General features: G+C 39.4%; 1 protein-coding gene across 4 annotated transcripts in view; it reads right to left on the bottom strand.

The window, feature by feature from the left end:
• Positions 1–475: 475 nt before the first annotated feature.
• SLC39A8 (solute carrier family 39 member 8) overlaps positions 476–19,460 on the bottom strand; it is an 83,715-nt gene continuing 64,730 nt past the window's right edge. For all 4 annotated transcript variants that reach the window (XM_027543967.1, XM_027543966.1, XM_027543965.1 and 1 more), the window contains 3 exons: positions 6,990–7,197; positions 5,900–6,084; positions 476–1,914 (listed from right to left, as the gene is read on the bottom strand). In XM_027543967.1, coding sequence (XP_027399768.1) covers positions 1,765–1,914; positions 5,900–6,084; positions 6,990–7,197 — 543 coding nt within the window. In that variant the 3' untranslated portion in view covers positions 476–1,764. The remainder of the gene's footprint in view (positions 1,915–5,899; positions 6,085–6,989; positions 7,198–19,460) is intronic.

The following is a 19,460-nucleotide window of genomic DNA, read 5'->3' as shown; positions in this document are numbered from 1 at the left end:
TCAGCCATAAAAAGGGATGAAATTGGGTCATTTTGGTGATGCGGATGAACTTAGAGTCTGTCATACAGAGTGAAGTCAGTCAGAAAGAGAAAAACAAATATTGCATATTAATACATGTATATGGAAATCTAGAAAACTAGTACTGATAAACCTATTTGCAGGGCAGGAATAGAGACAAAGACATAGAGGATACATATATACTCCGTGCTGTAGCTTCTTAAATAGCTTCTCAACCCAGACATATAATCTGTGCTTTGAAAAGGTAAAGATAATTTCCTAAGATTGAATGTGAACAGGTGAAATGATAAAAATAGATTCTATGTATACTGATTTCAATGAACAATGATTAATCTTTACAGTATTTATTTGCTGAATAGCTTTAACATAAACATACCTATTTCTCTTCCTCGTAATACCAGGTACATGAAAGTCACTCAAAAACTATCCATTAAAATGAATAATGAATGACACAATACAAGGTTTCAAAGGTGTTTACTATTTGGTCAAACAATATTTTTCAATTGTCAGAGGGAAATGTACATTAACATACATGCTAAACATTCATCACTTCTGCATTATTGCTACGTGATACAATTTTACAGCCTGTGGGACAGTATAATTTCCGAGGTCATTGTTGGCATCTATCAAATATTTTTCTCAGTTCAATCATCTTCCCTTAAGTGATTTGGGAGTGAGATTGGGGCTAGGATGTTCAATTATAGACCAAATTTCTGTATCTACTAAATGAATAAACAGTCTCTATCTTTTATAAAAGGTAGAAAAATAATCATGCTGTGTGTGATTTTTTTTGCAAAATATACCATATAGGAAAAACATAGGCTGAATACAAAAGAAGTATTTTCTGTTTCTTGGACACCCATAAAAAACATATATCTTAGTCTTTGATATACAGCCATTCAGCTGTTATTTTGCATTTACTTAAAATATCCTCTGCTAAATAGTTGTGTTCATCTTTAAAAGTAAATTGCTTAAAATTACATTCAATTTCTTTCTGTAAACCAACATTTCTTCACCTTGACAAAGGAAATACATTGGATACCACCGATGAGCTGTCATCAGCGTTACATTACACTTAGAGGGAAAAAAAAAAATCTGAGTCTGAAATTAGTAGAGTTAACAAAATTTTACTGATTTCATATTATTTCAAGATGGTTTTCAAAGCCATCCAACAAGTCCCTATCTGTAATATAAAAACAAAACCAAAGCTATGAGCAATCTTTCTCTCCTGGATTCATTAAGGCCTTGGAATCATTTATATCTGTGTTTTGTACATTTTGATTCTCTTCCACATTTATATGTACTTGTTTGTGAAAGCACTAGAACAAATTAATTGAAAGAAACCACTCTGAAACTACTTGAACATTTGATCCAACCATAGAGATTTAAAGGCTTATACAGCCTAGTTTATATTTTCCTCTGGGTTTTGGTGTCGAAATGATTACAGAATGCATGTTTCTTGCTTTGTGATGGTTTTTTAATATGCGTGAAACATTAAAAAAAAGTCAGCATTTACCAAAGATCTCATGTATCAGGCTTTTCAGACTGGAACCAAAAGCTTTTTAAAGCATTTTTAACAACAAATGATGGTCTGTTTCACAGATCCTGAAACCAATAATCAGTTTTCTTGACATACAGCTAAAAACAAAATTATCTTTTAACTAAATAGGATCAGCTTAAAAATCCCTTTGGAGCTGTTTTTATTTATTAAATGCCTTCATTAACACCACCATCTTTCACTTCTTATTACTCCAATTCAATTTCTCCCGCATACAAAGTGATGAGAAGAATGGCTGTGAATCCAGTTAACATCCCTGCGTTCTGAATCATGAAGAAGGTGAAATCGGTTTTTCTTCCAGTTACCTTTTCTCTCAGCATATCGTTCATCTCTGGAAACTAGAGGAAAGATACATTGTTAGATAACTGTTGCCATCTTGTGGTCAAACATAAAAGTTATTACAGATTCCTGTGGGGGTGGCAGGGGGTGAGCGTTTCTGTCCCTGGTTTAAATGTTCTAGTACAGAGAGCATAACAGCAAAAGCCAGTGTAATCAGACATCAACAAGAAGAAGAGTAAGAAGACTGTGCCCCAGGTTAGTCAATCAGTGGCTGGAGATTAATCTCATTTTATGCCTCCTCTCCCTCCCTTCCTTGCTCTCTCTGCTCCATCCACATCATTCGGACCTCAAATGTATCCAGCCTCTTTCCATCCTCAAAATCTTCACACCCACCAAAACCTCTTTTCCCTCAAGTCTTTCAACGAGCTAAATCTTTGAGGTTTCTGCTTTCTAACTTTCATAGGAAGGCTTCTCCTAGGCCTTCCTAACTTTCAGTTCAGTTCAGTCGCTCAGTCGTGTCCGACTCTGCGACCCCATGAATCACAGCACGCCAAGCCTCCCTGTCCATCATCAACTCCCGGAGTTCACCCAGACTCACGTCCATCGAGTCAGTGATGCCATCCAGCCATCTCATCCTCTGTCATCCCCTTCTCCTCCTGCCCCCAATCCCTCCCAGCAGCAGAGTCTTTTCCAATGAGTCAACTCTTCGCATGAGGTGGCCAAAGTACTGGAGTTTCAGCTTTAGCATCATTCCTTCCAAGAAATCCCAAGGATGATCTTCAGAATGGACTGGCTGGATCTACTTGCAGTCTGAAGGACTCTCGAGAGTCTTCTCCAACACCACAGTTCAAAAGCATCAATTCTTTGGCACTCAGCCTTCTTCACAGTCCAACTCTCACATCCATACACGACCACTGGAAAAACCATAGCCTTGACTAGATGAAACTTTGTTGGCAAAGTAAAGTCTCTGCTTTTGAACATGTTATCTAGGTTGGTCATAACTTTCCTTCCAAGGAGTAAGCCTCTTTTAATTTCATGGCTGCAGTCACCATCTGCAGTGATTTTGGAGCCCAAAAAAATAAAGTCTGACACTGTTGCCACTGTTTCCCCATCTATTTGCCATGAAATGATGGGACCGGATGCCATGATCTTCGTTTTCTGAATGTTAAGCTTTACACAAACTTCTTCACTCTCCACTTTTACTTTCATCAAGAGGCTTTTGAGTTCCTCTTCACTTTCTGCCATAAGGGTGGTGTCATCTGCATATCTGAGGTTATTGATATTTCTCCCAGAAATCTTGATTCCAGCTTGTGCTTCTTCCAGCCCAGCATTTCTCATGATGTACTCTGCATAGAAGTTAAATAAACAGGGTAACAATATACAGCCTTGACGTACTCCTTTTCCTATTTGGAACCAGTCTGTTGTTCCATGTCCAGTTCTAACTGTTGCTTCCTGACCTGCATACAAATTTCTCAAGAGGCAGATCAGGTGGTCTGGTATTCCCATTTCTTTTAGAATTTTCCACAGGTTATTGTGATCCACACAGTCAAAGGCTTTGGCATAGTCAATAAAGCAGAAATAGATGTTTTTCTGGAGCTCTCTTGCTTTTTCCATGATCCAGCGGATGTTGGCAATTTGATCTCTGGTTCCTCTGCCTTTTCTAAAACCAGCTTGAACATCAGGAAGTTCACGGTTCACATATTGCTGAAGGCTTTAGCGTGTGAGATGAGTGCAATTGTGCAGTAGTTTGAGCATTCTTTGGCATTGCCTTTCTTTGGGATTGGAATGAAAACTGACCTTTTCCAGTCCTGTGGCCACTGCTGAGTTTTCCAAATTTGCTGGCATATTGAGTGCAGCACTTTCACAGCATCATCTTCCAGGATTTGGAATAGCTCAACTGGAATTCTATCACCTCCACTAGATTTGTTCGTAGTGACGCTTTCTAAGGCCCACTTGACTTCGCATTCCAGGATGTCTGGCTCTAGGTCAGTGATCACACCATCGTGATTATCTGGGTCATGAAGATCTTTTTTGTACAGTTCTTCTGTGTATTCTTGCCATCTCTTCTTAATATCTTCTGCTTCTGTTAGGTCCATACCATTTCTGTCCTTTATCGAGCCCATCTTTGCATGAAATGTTCCCTTGGTATCTCTAATTTTCTTGAAGAGATCTCTAGTCTTTCCCATTCTGTTGTTTTCCTCTATTTCTTTGCATTGATCACTGAGGAAGGCTTTCTTATCTCTTTTACTATTCTTTGGAACTCTGCATTCAGATGTTTATATCTTTCCTTTTCTCCTTTGCTTTTCGCCTCTCTTCTTTTCACAGCTATTTGTAAGGCCTCCCCAAACAACTTAGACACCCCTATTATCATCTTGCATCACATATACTGTTTTTCCATTCATTTCAGTTTTTACTTGTATTTATGTAATCATGTGTGTGGTTTTGTTTGTTGAATTACAGGTTCCCCTCTTTGTAGACAAAAAACCGTGCCTTTCTGCTCCCTCCACCATCTACAATGCCTTACCAATTTCCAAGCCTGATACAAAAATATCAATTGATAATAGCTGATGAAATATGCTTTCAGAAGTCACTATATAGTTAATTCTTATTCTCTTCAATTTGTTTCCTTTTGCTTGTTCTATCCCTCATAAAATCATAAGGTTTTTTAAATAAACAGTGCTGTTTTTGAATTGAAGACTATAACAATCTCATGGTGGTGAAAGCAATTAAAACCCCAAGTTCTACACTTAAAATCCACTCTTTCTCAGCACAAAACTTTTACTGAAAAGGCTCATGAAGAGATCTGTAAATGTCATCTTTTCAAAACACATTTCCAAGTGATTTGCTATGTACACAGTGGTGCAATGTGCCAAAGCATTCAGGAGACCTCCAGACTCTGCAGTCACTCCAACTGCCTGATTTGAGAAAACGTAAATTACAAGGATACAATGGATGAAATTTGTGAAGCCATTCTGAAAAAAGCAAAGCTGCCGTAAGTATATATAGCATCATTTATTTGTATTATTTCTTTAAACCGAATAACTCTAATAGATTCTGTTCTTATATTTCAAAAGAAAAGAAGTGATGACCTAACGTAAATACATTATGAGGCACTAAATTCTGTGAAGAAAAACATAAATGCAGTGATGGTTCTAAGAGATGAAATCCTTGTGCTTATAAAGGGTCTGCACAGAACAATGAACAGAGTTAATGCATATGGAGGAAATTAAATTAGTAAGTTATACATGTAAAAAGACATTCAGTTCCAAATGCAAAGGAAACATTCCTTGATTTGCATCCATTTAGCACATTTTCGTTTTCTAGAAAACCATCCATGATTTATTTGAAAATGCACGGAACCACTGATACTCTCTCCCTTACACACACACACACAGACATACACAGAAACAGCATAAACATAAACATAGATATAAATATATACTGACCCAAGTAAATATCGTTCACCTTTAACTTATCAAATTTACTCTACCTCAAAAGTCTCTTACTGTTTAGAACTTTGAAGTAACAGAATGCTATTTACTTTATTCAGCAAGTCATTTCCTTCCAAATATGACCTCTTCTTGAAAAAAGGGTGAAAAGTCCTTTGGAGCCATACCATAGCAGGATACAAGCTTTACCCACAAGGAAAAACACCTGGGAAAATATCTCTACTTCAACAAAAATAAGTCATTTTGTCCTCTAGCAATGAGATCCTACCTAGATCAAAGAATTAATGAGAATCACTGTCAAATCACTATTAGTACAAACCACTCAAAAAGAGCGGACCTGAAATACTTTAAATGACAACAGAAAGGCCATCCACACTGAGAAAAGCAAAAGGTCACCCTTAGAGAAGGAAATGGCAACCCACTCCGGTGTTCTTGCCTGGAGAACCCCAGGGATGGGGGAGCCTGGTGGGCTGCCGTCTATGGGGTTGCACAGAATCAGACACGACTGAAGTGATTTAGCAGCAGCAGCAGTCAATTCATAACCCAGATGTTTATTTCCAAATTTAAAATACAACAAAATCTTAAAGTTTCTTACCATGTCCGCCAGAGAAATATAGAGGAACATGCCTCCAGCAAGGGCAAAGATAATATTTGGAGCAAAATTATTGCCCACCAAGATGCCAAAAGCTAGCCCAACATAGCAGGAACATGCAGAAAGGAAATTGAATAACAAGGCTTGTCGAGTGCTCATTCCTGCATTGAGTAGGATCACAAAGTCCCCTAGAAGAAGAAGAATACATTAAGTCAATAGTTTTTCTTTTTTTTTTAATTACTTTTTACTGGAGTATAGTTGCTTTACAATGTTGTGTTAGCTTCTACTGTGCAGCAAACAGGTATTCTCTCTTTTCGATTTCCTTCCCATTTTGGTCACCACAGAGCACCAAGCAGAGTTCCCTGAGCTACACAGCAGGTTCTCACTAGTTATCTATTTTATACACAGTGTCAATAGTGAAAGCAAAAGGTGAAGAGGGTGGCAGAAGATGAGATGGTTGGATGGCATCACCAGAGCTGACTCATTGGAAAATACCCTGATGCTGGGAAAGATTGAAGGTGGGAGGAGAAGGGGACCACAGAGGATGAGGTGGTTAGATGGCATCACCGATTCAATGGACATGAGTTTGAGTGAACTCTGGCAGTTGGTGATGGACAGGGAGGCCTGGCGTGCTGCAGTCCATGGGGTGGCAAAGAGTCGGACATGACTGAGCGACTGAACTGAACTGAACTCAACAGACATGAACTTGGGCAAACTTCAGGAGACAGTTTGACCAAGGGAAGGACAGGGAAGCCTGGTGTGCTGCAGTCCATGGGGTTGCAAAGAGTCAGTCATAACTTAGCTATTGAACAACAACAATCAATCCCAATCTCCCAATTCATTCCACCCCACCTCTTCCCCCATCACTGGTGTTCATACATTTGTTCTCTACTTAAATAGTTTAGTAGATTTGTTCTCTACTTAAATACTTTTTTCTCTTTTTGGATGAAATAAATGATAATAACCAATGTCTAAAAAGGCTGCTTCATTTCGAGACATCAGCAGGAGTTTTAAGAGCGTGTTATCTGAAATGTCTCCCTCCCCTTAAACCAAGAAGTTAACGGACTTAGACGACATGAGAAGAACTCCTTACCTAATTCATGAGGGAACTCCTCACATAGGATGGCTATGGAGGTGCTGAGTCCCTGCAGAAGAGACAAGGTGCAGGAGGCCCCGATGGCCAGGCCATCGATGAAATTGTGGAGGGCATCACTGAGCGTTATCATCCAGGCGATCGTCCCTATTTCTGAGAGCTTTGGCCCCTTCAAACAAGTACACGAGCTTGACTCTTTTTTTCCATCCTGTAAAATAACAGAAAATCAATCCACAGGATAACCAACATTTCTTGAAAGTCCAAGTGATACAGAGAAGTAGATGTATTATGTGTTGAGAGAGACAAATGTTTCCAACAGAAAGTCTTTCATAGTGGATAGGAACCACTAATCATAAAAAATGGAGGAAAAAAACTTGGAGAAAGGAAGAGACTGACAGGCCTTGAACAAACCACTTAAAAGACATTTTACTCTGGTTTCTCTTCAAACAATCCTTTTGACTTGTATGAACAAATTCTTACTACTCCCTTCCTAAAATGTAATATTAATAGATATTAACCTAAGAATTTGATTTATTCATACACTTTAAAGTAAAAGAAGTTTTTCAAAGACTGAATTTAAATTCTTTTCCATGTTATAATTTGAATGTGAAATCCACATTTAAAGCATGATAACATCAAGGAGTATGTATTCTAATCTATCCTGTGCCAACCTTGTAACTGTGAGCAAGTAATCTGAGCTTTAGCGTCTTTGATCATGAAGTGAAGAGAATGCTCTAAATTATTCATTTATTTTTCAATGACTTAGTAAGTTTTCACTGTGTTCCAGGTAGAGTTCTGGGTGTTTAGGATATCCTACAAGCTCTAAATTTCAATGATTCTCTTAACAAATTATATGAAGTATGATTAAAATAGGGTTGCCTTTACACCACACTTCTTTCCACCATGAAACAACAGAAAATCCTACAGCAGAATCTTTGTAAGAATTTTAATTTCCATAAGAAATTTTTTCAAAAAGAATTTAAATTTCCATAAAATTTACAAAATTGTATAAAATCAAATGACAGATGCCAACTGAAGCATATTCCAGAAACTGTGGGAAAAGATAATAAAATGCAAATTCATTTTTAAGTAGGGAAGCAATTTGCAATTAACTGGAGAACATTTTATTCCTAATTCTCCTCCCCTCAACTCTACCTCAGCAGCTAATCAACATATTTATTGAACATCTGCAATTTATACAACAGTCTGTTGAATGCTACAGGAAGTACACAGAAGTGGGAAACACAGGTTCTATCTCCAAGAAGCCTATTTACCTTGGAGAAACAAGATGTAAAGTATACAACTGACTCTAAAAATTGTGCAACATATATCAGCCGAAAAGGGCTTCCTTCAGAGCAATCATCTGAGAGGTGGTGCTTTTTCTCTGACGTCACTTAAATGCTCAAAACACTTTGGGGACCATTCTTTCAAAGCTGACTTCCAATCTTGCCACACACCTTTTCACTGTTTCATTAGTGGTAAATCTTCACCTTTGAGGGAGATTTTGTTTGTGCACGCATGCACACTCAGTTGCTTCAGTCATGTTCGACTCTTTGTGACCCTATGGACTGTAGCCCACCCGGCTCCTCTGTCCATGGGATTCTCCAGGAAAGAATACTGGAGTGGGTTGCCATGCCCTCCTCCAGGGGATTTTCCAGGCCCAGGGACCTAACCCATGTCTCCTGTGGCTCCTGCATTGCAGGTGGATTCTTTACCACTGAGCTACCAGCAATTTGCAAGGGGAACATCCCCTTCTCTCAAAAACACAGGAAGCAACATTAATCTCCTTTTACTTTAGAAGGCAGTTCTTATCAGCATAAAAAGAATTCCTTCTGGTTTTAAAATGTGGTCTTTTCACTGTACAGTGTTAAAACATAATCTGAGACAAATTAAATAATTTAAGAGTTTATTCAAGCAAGAATGGATTCCAAGCTGGCAGTGTCAAACCAGGAGTAGTTAGGAACATTCCAGGGACAGGAAGCCTACAGAGACTTTTACAGAGAAAAGATGGAAGCAAAGCAAGGAAATTATTGATTGAATACCATTCAATGTCTACTTGGAAGTTAGGAACTGACTGTCTTTAGGTTTTGATTTTGTAGCCTTGAGGCATTTACAGGCTTAGATTTTGGATTGCTTACATATGACATTTGAACTACCTCAGCCTCTGTCTTTATTTAATTAATTCAATAGTTGATATATCTTAACTGCCACAATGTAATAAACAACAACGACTTCAGTTGAGTTCAGTTCAGTCCAGTCATTCAGTCATGTCTGACTCTTTGCGACCCCATGAACCACAGCACACCAGGCCTCCCTGTCCATCACCAACTCCTGGAGTTCACTCAAACTCATGTCCATCGAGGCGGTGATGCCATCCAACCATCTCATCCTCTGCTGTCCCCTTCTCCTCCTGCCGTCAGTCTTTCCCAGCATCACCTTCTTTTCAATTGAGTCAGTTCTTCACATCAGGTGGCCAAAATACAGAGTTTCAGCTTCAACATCAGTCCTTCCAGTGAATCTTCAGGACTGATTTCCTTTAGGATGGACTGGTTGGGATCTCCTTTCAGTCTGAGGGACTCTCAAGAGTCTTCTCCAACACCACAGTTCAAAAGCATCAATCCTTCAGCACTCAGCTTTCTTTATAGTCCAACTCTCACATCCGTACATGACTACTGGAAAAACCATAGACTTGACTAGACAGACCTTTGTTGGCAAAGTAATGTCTCTGCTTTTTAATATTCTGTCTAGGTTGGTCATAACTTTTCTTCCAAGGAGTAAGCCTCTTTTAATTTCATGGCTGCAGTCACCATCTGCAGTGACTTTGGAGCCCCCAAAAATAAAGTTTGACCTGTTTCCACTGTTTCCCCATCTATTTGCCATGAAATGATGGGCCTGAATGCCATGATCTTCGTTTTCTGAACGTTGAGCTTTAAGCCAACTTTTTCACTCTCCTCTTTCACTTTCTTCAAGAGGCTCTTTAGTTTTTCTTTACTTTCTGCCATAGGGGTGGTGTCATCTGCATATCTGAGGTTATTGATATTTCTCCCAGCAATCTTGATTCCAGCTATGTTTCATCCAGCCCAGCATTTCTCATGATGTACTCTGCATATAAGTTAAATAAGCGGGGTGACAATATATAGCTTTGATGTACTCCTTTCCCTATTTGGAACCAGTCTGTTGTTCCATGTCCAGTTCTAACTGTTGCTTCCTGACCTGCATACAGATTTCTCAGGAGGCAGGTCAGGTGGTCTGGTATTCCCATCTCTTGAAGAATTTTCCACAGGTTATTGTGATCCACACAGTCAAAGGCTTTGGCATAGTCAATAAAGCAGAAATAGATGTTTTTCTGGAACTCTCTTGCTTTTTTGATGATCCAGCAGATGTTGGCAATTTGATCTCTGGTTCCCCTGCCTTTTCTAAAACCAGCTTGAACATCTGGAAGTTCACGGTTCACGTATTGCTGAAGCCTGGCTTGGAGAAATTTGAGCATTACTTTACTAGCGTGTGCTGCTGCTGCTAAGTCACTTCAGTCATGTCCGACTCTGTGTGACCCCATAGACGGCAGCCCACCAGGCTCCCCCGTCCCTGGGATTCTCCAGGCAAGAACACTGGAGTGGGTTGCCATTTCCTTCTTCAAGGCATGAAAGTGAAAAGTGAAAGTGAAGTCGCTCAGTCGTGTCCGACTCTATGCTACCCCATGGACTGCAGCCTACCAGGCTCCTCCGTCCATGGGATTCTCCAGGCAAGAGTACTGGAGTGGGTTGCCATTGCCTTCTCCATGAGTGCAATTGTGTGGTAGTTTGAGCATTCTTTGGCATTGCCTTTCTTTGGGATTGGCGGCTGCACAGCACTGGAGCAGCTGAGGAGATGCCCCACATCCAAGGGCAAAGGAGAAGCCCCAGCAAGACAGTAGGTGCTGGAGTGGTGGCTACGCGGTGCTGGAGTGACTTTGAGGACATACCCAACATCCAAGGGCAAAGGAGAAGCTCTAGAAGGATGGTTGCTGCTGCTAAGTTGCTTCAGTCGTGTCCGACTCTGTGCGACCCCATAGATAGCAACCCACCAGGCTCCGCCATCCCTGGGATTCTTCAGGCAAGAACACTGGAGTGGATTGCCATTTCCTTCTCCAATGCATGAACGTGAAAAGTGAAAGCTAAGTCGCTCAGTCGTGTCCGACCCTCAGTGACCCCATGGACTGCAGCCTTCCAGGCTCCTCGGTCCATGGGATTTTCCAGGCAAGAGTACTGGAGTGGGGTGCCATTGCCTTCTCCAGAAGGATGGTAGGAGGGGAGAATTCATGTTTAGAATCAAACCCCATTCCTGCCAGAGATACTCAGAGGGCTCAAACAATCTTGTGCACACCAGGACCCAGGGACCCCACAGAGAGTGAGACAGAACTGTATTTAAGCATCTCCTGTGGAGGTACAGGTCAGCAGTGGACTGCCACGTGGGCAGGGGCTCTGGGTGCAGAAGACCTGGGTATAGCATAAGCCCTCTTGGAGGAGGTAGCCATTAACCCCACCACAGAGCTGCCAGAACTTACACAGGACTGGAAAATAGAGTCTTGGAGGGCACAAAGAGAATCTTGTGTGCACTAGCACCCAGGAGAAAGCAGCAGTGACCCCAGAAGAGACTGACCCAGACTTGCCAGGGAGTGTCCAGGAGTCTCCAGTAGAGGCATGGGTCAGTGGTGGCCTGCTGCAAGGTTGGGGGCACTGAGTGCAGCAGTACATGCATGGAATCTTTTGAAGGAGAACTCCATTATCTTCATTACCTTCAACATAGTATGGCCCCAGGTAAATAGCAGGGAGGGAACACAGCTCCACCCATCAACAGAAAATTGGATTAAAGATTTACTGAGCATGGCCCCATTTTATTGTATTACATTGAATACAATAGAGAAAGGAGTGTGTCAAGGCTGTATATTGTCACCTTGGTTATTTAGCTTATATGAGAAATGATGGGCTGGATGAAGCACAAGCTGGAATCAAGATAGCAGGGAGGAACATCAATAACCTCAGAGATGCAGATGATACCACCCTCATGGCAGAAAGTGAAGAAGAACTAAAGAGCCTCTTGAAGAAAGTGAAAGACGAGAGTGAAAAAGTTGGCTTAAAGCTCAACATTCAGAAAATGAAGATCATGGCATCCAGGCCCATCACTTCATGGGAAATAGATGGGGCAACAGTGGAAACAGATCAAACTTTATTTTGGGGGGCTCCAAAATCACTGCAGATGGTGACTGCAGCCATGAAATTAAAAGACGCTTACTTCTTGGAAGAAAAGTTATGACCAACCTAGACAAAATATTAAAAAGCAGAGACATTACTTTGCCAACAAAGGTCCATCCAGTCAAGGCTATGGTTTTTCCAGTAGTCATGTACGGATGTGAGAGTTGGACTATAAAGAAAGCTGAATGCAGAAGAATTGATGCTTTTGAACTGTGGTGTTGGAGAAGACTCTTGAGAGTCCCTCAGACTGCAAGGAGATCCAACCCAGTCCATCCTAAAGGAAATTAGTCCTGAAGATTTACTGGAAGGACTGATGTTGAAGCTGAATCTCCAGTACTTTGGCCACCTGATGTGAAGAACTGACTCATTTGAAAAGACCCTGATGAAGGCAGGAGGAGAAGGGGACGACAGAGGATGAGACGGTTGGATGGCATCACCGCCTCGATGGACATGAGTTTGTGTGAACTCCGGGAGTTGGTTATGGACAGAGAGGCCTGGTGTGCTGTGGTTCGTGGGGTCGCAAAGAGTCGGACACAACTGAGCAACTGAACTGAACTGAACTGAACTAAGGATAGCCTTGCCCATCAGCACAAGACCCAGTTTCCCCCTCAGTCAGTCTCTCCCATCAGGAAGCTTCCATAGCCTCTTATCCTTCTCCATCGGAGAGCACACAGAATGAAAACCACAATCACAGAAAACTAACCAATCTGATCACATGGACCACACCCTTGTCTAACTCAATGAAGCTATGAGCCATGCCATGTAGGGCCACCCAAGATGGACAGGTCATGGTGGAGAGTTCTGACAATGACTTAGTACATGTCAAATGGGTGGCTTGGGTGAAAAGTCCCAGATTAGGAAACAATTACTGTCAAAGAGAAACAAAGGCAGTCATGAGAAACACCATAGAGAAAGTAACCTTGGCTTTGCAAAAACTTACTGCCAAGATACACTTCAAAAGACCAGTTGCTTTCCTTTACCAACTTGATTTGCCTAATCACATATTTATAATTTCCTTATTTACTTGTGATGACTTAGGGAAAAGATTGCTAGACCAAGTCTTAACTACCTGAAATTTTGTACAGAGCCTGTATACAAATTCCTTTAATTCTGAAAAACAAATTAATATATCAGGCATGGTTCTTTTACCTCTGAGTACAGATATTACTATGTTTATTATACTTCCTTTAATCTTATAATCTTAGGTCTGAAATAACACTGTTGGCTAGATTAACTGTTACACATTTTTAAAAGTCTTAGAAGGAATGAAAGCAGGCAAACATTCATGAACAGTTCTTTTTTAATTCACCTAGAACAAAGTCACTGAGCAGACAGAACACTAGAGTCAAGTCTTTGTTAAATTAGGACTACTCTCTTTCCCATTATTTTTTTATTTTTCTTCGGTCTCGTTGCTTGTTTGCTTTCTTCCTTGTTTAACCTGTACACTAAATATGAGGCTATTTCTAACCTCAGTCATGATAAGGCAATGCAATCTAGTGAAAAGACCACTGGTCTGAAATCCAGGCAAACCAAGGTCTTGCTTGGCTCTGACAAGAATTACAGTGTAATCATCAGCAAGGTGCATAAAATTGTTCACCTAAATTATTAATGAAAATGAGGTCAAAGCAAAGCACAGACTGATCAGAAGCGGGGGTGAAATAATAGCATGAACAAAGTTATGAGAGTGGAAGGGAGACTGAATAGAATCCCAACTTAAGCATGGAGGGGAAGAAGAAAAAGTAAAACAAAAAAGCACTAAGAAATCATAATGAAGAAAGCAAGTGGGCTTATTGCAGAACAGTTTAAAGTTAAATAAGGCAGTTAAAGAAAATTAAAGAAGACCAAAAACAGAGACAAAGAGGCAGGTGTGAGAGGAGGAGGAAGAGGAAGATAGGAAGAAGGAGGAGTGGCATGTGTTGGGAGGAGCAGGAAGAGCTATCAAAAGAGGAAGATAAGTAGGATAAGGAAAAAGAGAAGAAAAAGGAGAGGGTGGAGAAGAACAAGAAGGAGGGCAAAGAGGTGGGGGAAGATTAGGAAAAAAAAGAAAGAACTTGGCTATCCTGCATAGGACATGGATCATATAAATATGGCTTACACCTGCAGTGAAATACTATGCAGAGTAGCAGAGATGACGAATATCTGTATTTTTCCAAAACATAGCATTGAGGTAAAATATATTTATATTTATACGTAACAACATGCCTACTGGGCACCTTTTGTAAAAATTAATATTATAATCCTACGATGGTCTGAGTGCAACTTGAAAAGATACATATAAAAATGCTAATCATGGTTCTCCCTTGGGGACAGTAACATGGGTAATCCTTGGGTTTCTTCTTTTATCTTTTATGGGTGTTCTGGATTTTTTTAATTATGTTATTACAATACTCACAAAACAAAATATTAAAGCCATGGGATGAGAACCAGCAAGAAGCAAAAGTGAACCTGTAATGACTCAGGAGTTATCACCAGCAAACAAGGTGGAGAAGCTGGAGAAGCAGGCTACCTGCCAGGTTTAGTCTGCATTTAAGAGGGCGTATGGCCCCACTAAGTGAAATCCTTTTTTGTTAAATTAATGGCTGCAAAAATCAGCATGAACACTATCAGAATTCACTCTGCATCGGGGGAGGCAATGTGAGCCATGATTAATAAAAATGTTTTTTATGGTTTGTTATCTTCTATTTTACTGATAAGAAGGTAAAAGCAGGCAACCACTGCAGTAAAAGTTAAATTTCAAATTCCATATACCATGCTGAAAGAATTTTACAGAGCAAGAATTCTGGTTATTAAAAAAAAGAAGCACCAAGTCAAAAAGGAAAGTAGAAACCCTCCAAAAACATAATTAAGATGGCAAAAGGAAGTATAAATAAACAAAAGCTGAAAATTATATGCAAAGCTAAACATAAAATCTATGCCCATAAAAGAGAAACTCATGTAACATAAAAGCTATAAAATATTATTTTAAGATGCCACAAATAAAGAGATGAGAGTTAAAGAAAGAGGCATTGAATGCAAGCTAGCTTAATGATTTAAGGATATGGGCTTTGGCACCAAATGGGTGTGAGTTTAAGTAATGGCTCTGCTACTTAATATTAATAGCTCCATGTCCTTTGGAAAGTTACTTGGATCTTAGCTAATGCAGTAAGACAAGAAAAGGAAATAAAAGGTATATACATATTGGGAAGAAATAAATAAAACTGTCTTTGTTGGCAAACGGACATGCCCGTCTATGTAGAAAATGCTACAGGATCAACAAAAAAGCTCCTAAAATATAATAAGCAAGTCTGGCAAGGTTTCAGGATGCAGGTTAACATATAAAAATCAGTTGCCTTCCAATATACCAGCAATGAACAAGTAGAATTTGAAATTAAAATCATAATAGCATGTATATTAGTACGTCCTAATATTAACCACTCAGGTATAAATCTAACAAAATATGTGGAGGACCTATATGAGGAAAGGCACAAAACTATGATGAAAGAAATCAAAGAAGAACTATTCCATTCATGCATTAGAAGACAATGAATAGTTGTCAAAATGTTAGTCCTTCCCAAGTTGATCAACAGACTCAGTGCAATCCCAATCAAAATCTCAGAATGTTATTTTGTCAACATTTTTTTATTCTAAATCTATATGAAAACGAAAAATTCCTAGAATAGCTAACACAACATTGAAGGAAAGAAAGAAGTTGGATAACTGACACTGTCGGACTTCAAGACTACTATGAAGCTACAGTAATCAAGATGGTACATTATGATGAAATAATAGACAAATAGATCAATGGAACAAATAGAGAGCCTAAAAATAGACACATATAAACATGGCCTACTTATCTTGGACCAAGAAGCAAAAGCAATACAATGCATAAAGTCTTTTCTCGCATTCTGTGGCTTGTCTTATTCTGTTGGCATTGTCTTTCACAAGGAGAAGGTTTAAATGGTGCTGAAATAAGTGGACATCCATATTAAAAACAAAAACAAAAACAAAAAACCAAAAGTGTAGACACAGACTTTATACCCTTCACAAACAAAAATGAATTCAAAATGGATCATAGACCTAACTATAAATGCCACACTCTAAAACTCCTAGAAGATAAGATAGGAGAAAACCTAGATGACCCTGAGTACGGCCATGGCTTTTTAGATACAACACCAAAAGCATAATCCATGAAAGACATAATTGATAGCCTGGACTTTATTAAAATTTAAACCTTCTCCTTGCAAAAACAATGCCAACGGAATGAAAAGACAAGCCACAGAATGTGAGAAAATATTTGCAAAAGACAAATATCTGATATCTGATAAAGACTTAAGCAAAATATACAATAAGAAAACAATCAATTAAAAAATGAGCCAAAGACCTTAACAGACACTTCATTAAAGAAGACTTACAGATGTCAAATAAGGATAGGAAAAGCTCCATATCATATGTCATCAGGGAAAAGCAAATTGAAACAAGATAAAACTACACACCTATTAGAATGGCCAAGCTAAGTAACACTGACACCACCAAACACAGGCAAGGATTCGGAGCAGCAGGAACACTCATTCATTGCCAGTGGGAATGTAAAATGGTACAGACACTTTGGAAGACAGTTTGGCAATTTCTTACAAAACTAAACATATTCTTCCCATACAATTCAGCAATGATCTCCTTGATATTTACCCAAAGAAGCTGGAAACTTATGTCCACATAAAGACCTGTACACAGATGTTTACAGTATTTTTTTCCTAATTGCCAAAACTTGGAAGCAACTAAGATATCCTTAATTAGGTGAATGGATAAATGAACTATGAGACATCCAGACAACAGAATCTTATTAAAGTCCCCCAGCCCCCAAATGAGCTATCAAGCCATGAAAAGACATGGATGACTCTTAAATGTACATACTAAATACAAGAAGCCAAATTTGAAAAGGCTACATAGTATATGATTGTAACTATATGACATTCTGAAAAAGGCAAAACTATATATGGAGACAATAAAAAGATTAGTGGTTGCCAGTTGGGGGAAAAGAGAGATGAATATGTGAAGCAGGGAGAATTTCAGGGCAGTGAACATACTCTATATGACACTACAATGATGGATACATTACACATTTGTTCAAACCCATGGAATGTAGAATACCAAGATTGAAATGTGATTACGATGTGTCGATGGATGTTCACCAGTTGTAACAAATGTACTGATCTGGTGGGGGATATTGATAATGGGGGAGGTTACACAAGTGTGGAGACAGGGAATATATGAGAAATCTCTGCACTTTCCTCTCAATTTTGCTATGAACCTAAAACTGCTCTTTAAAAAAAAAAAATTACTTGGAATCTGATTTTAGATTCCTTATCTGTAGAATAGAGAAAATAATACTACCCACTCCATAGGATTATTGTGATGATTAAATGACATGTCTGTAAACTATGCCACAAATGGTTATTATTGTCACACAGAGCATTTTATCTAACAAAGTAGAAGGGAATAAAACATTACTAAAAGGAAGAAAAACAAAAACTGCCTAAGAGAAAAGTGTGCATGACAAAAAAATGCTCATATATGATCCTTAAATAAATTCTCCTGCATACTGATCAAGATGATTGGAGAAAATGGGAGAAAAAGTAAATCTATACAAAAAAGGAGCTTTGGAAAAGTGAGAGGGTACAGTGACATATTAAAAAAAAACAAGGAGCAACTCCTGTAGGGCTCCAGTGGTTGAGTCTGCCTTGCAATGCAGGGAACTCAGGTTCAATCTCTGGTCAGGGAACTAAGATCTCACAGGCCTCGGAGCTACTGAGCCTGTGCACAAAAGATCCCGCTTATGGCAACTAAGACCCAACACAGACAAACAAATAAATAGTTAAAAAAAAGAAAAAAAGAAAAATTGTTAACAAGGGAGCGTGAGCTTGGACATAAATATACACTACTGAATTTTCAACTACTAGAGTTCAAGGTGTACTAAGGAGTCAGGAGGTTAATTAGCCAGAAGGTAAAATCCACTGTAAAAAGTATGCAGTCTGAGTTAGTAAGTTGATCTGAATCAGACAACTGACTGCCATAGGAAGAAAGGAATCTCTAAGATGTAAAGTAGTATCTTGCATAGTTAGCGGTTCAGTTTACAAAGCACTTTCATATATTAGTGTCCTGGATTTCTTTTGACCTTTACAACATCCTCATGAGTAAAACAGAACAAATATACTATCCTAATTTTAGAGACAAGGAGAATGACAATCCAAGAATATAAATTACTTGCTCAACATCACACAGAAGGTGCTGGGATTAAGCTCCTTAATTATTTACCAAACACGTATTTTACAGCAGGCAGGAACTCTGCAAAGAACCGAAGACTGAAGCATAAAAAGAATCTGCATGTTGTTGGAATTCATAGTCCCCAAAGGAACATCCAAGATTCAAACTTCAGGGCCGAGATGATTAATTCCCATTAGCCCTTTGAGAATGACTTCCCACTCTCTCACCCTGCTCTCTGTCCTGAAGCTGTTTTTCCTGAATGGGCCATTGCTACAGGCTTCCTGTCCTCTGGTTTCCATTTAAGATGGACAACTAGGAAGCCTTAGAGGGAATTCAGGGGGAGAAAGAAAGGAGAAATCAAGATCTTTATTCCTCTCATACCCCCTTGTGCGGTCGACTCAAGCCGTCCATGACCCTCAAATGGAGAACACAGCTCTTCTCAAGACAACTCTATTCCCAGAAGCTCCTTCCTCTCCATCCTTGGGTGCAGGGGTGGTAATAATTCTGCCATTACTGGTCCCTGGTTCAGGCACTACCCTTCTACCCAACTCTCACCTTATAAATCAATCTTCCTGAAATTATTCTACTTTGAGTGGTCTGTTTCCTATTGGATCCTGATAGCATCACTGGTGCTGGAAATGGCCATAAAAAACAGACATCAAAATGGAATATAATTGGGTTTTTCCTATATTCAAAGTATGGGGAAATGGAACAGTGGTTACCCACAGGTAGGCTGCATTTTTCAGCGAAACCCAGGACATGAAAGGGCTCTGCAAGATCTAGGCTGTGCTCTAAGTCTTCCTACAATTTGGTTCTTACGACCCAGCAGATTAAGTGTTATTAGAAAAGTCTGTGGCAGATAAAGATACTGAAAGGAGCCTTCTGGCAAGCCCTGGTCAGAGAATTCACAGCACAGATCCCTAAGATGTTAGGTTAAAGCCATGCCCTCTTTTGCCATTAACTATTCTTTATCTCTCCCTGGTGGCTCAGATGGTAAAGC

Source organism: Bos indicus x Bos taurus, chromosome 6 (genome assembly GCF_003369695.1).
Source record: "Bos indicus x Bos taurus breed Angus x Brahman F1 hybrid chromosome 6, Bos_hybrid_MaternalHap_v2.0, whole genome shotgun sequence".
Taxonomy (NCBI): Eukaryota; Metazoa; Chordata; class Mammalia; order Artiodactyla; family Bovidae; genus Bos; species Bos indicus x Bos taurus.
This window is presented reverse-complemented; position numbering and strand designations above follow the sequence as displayed.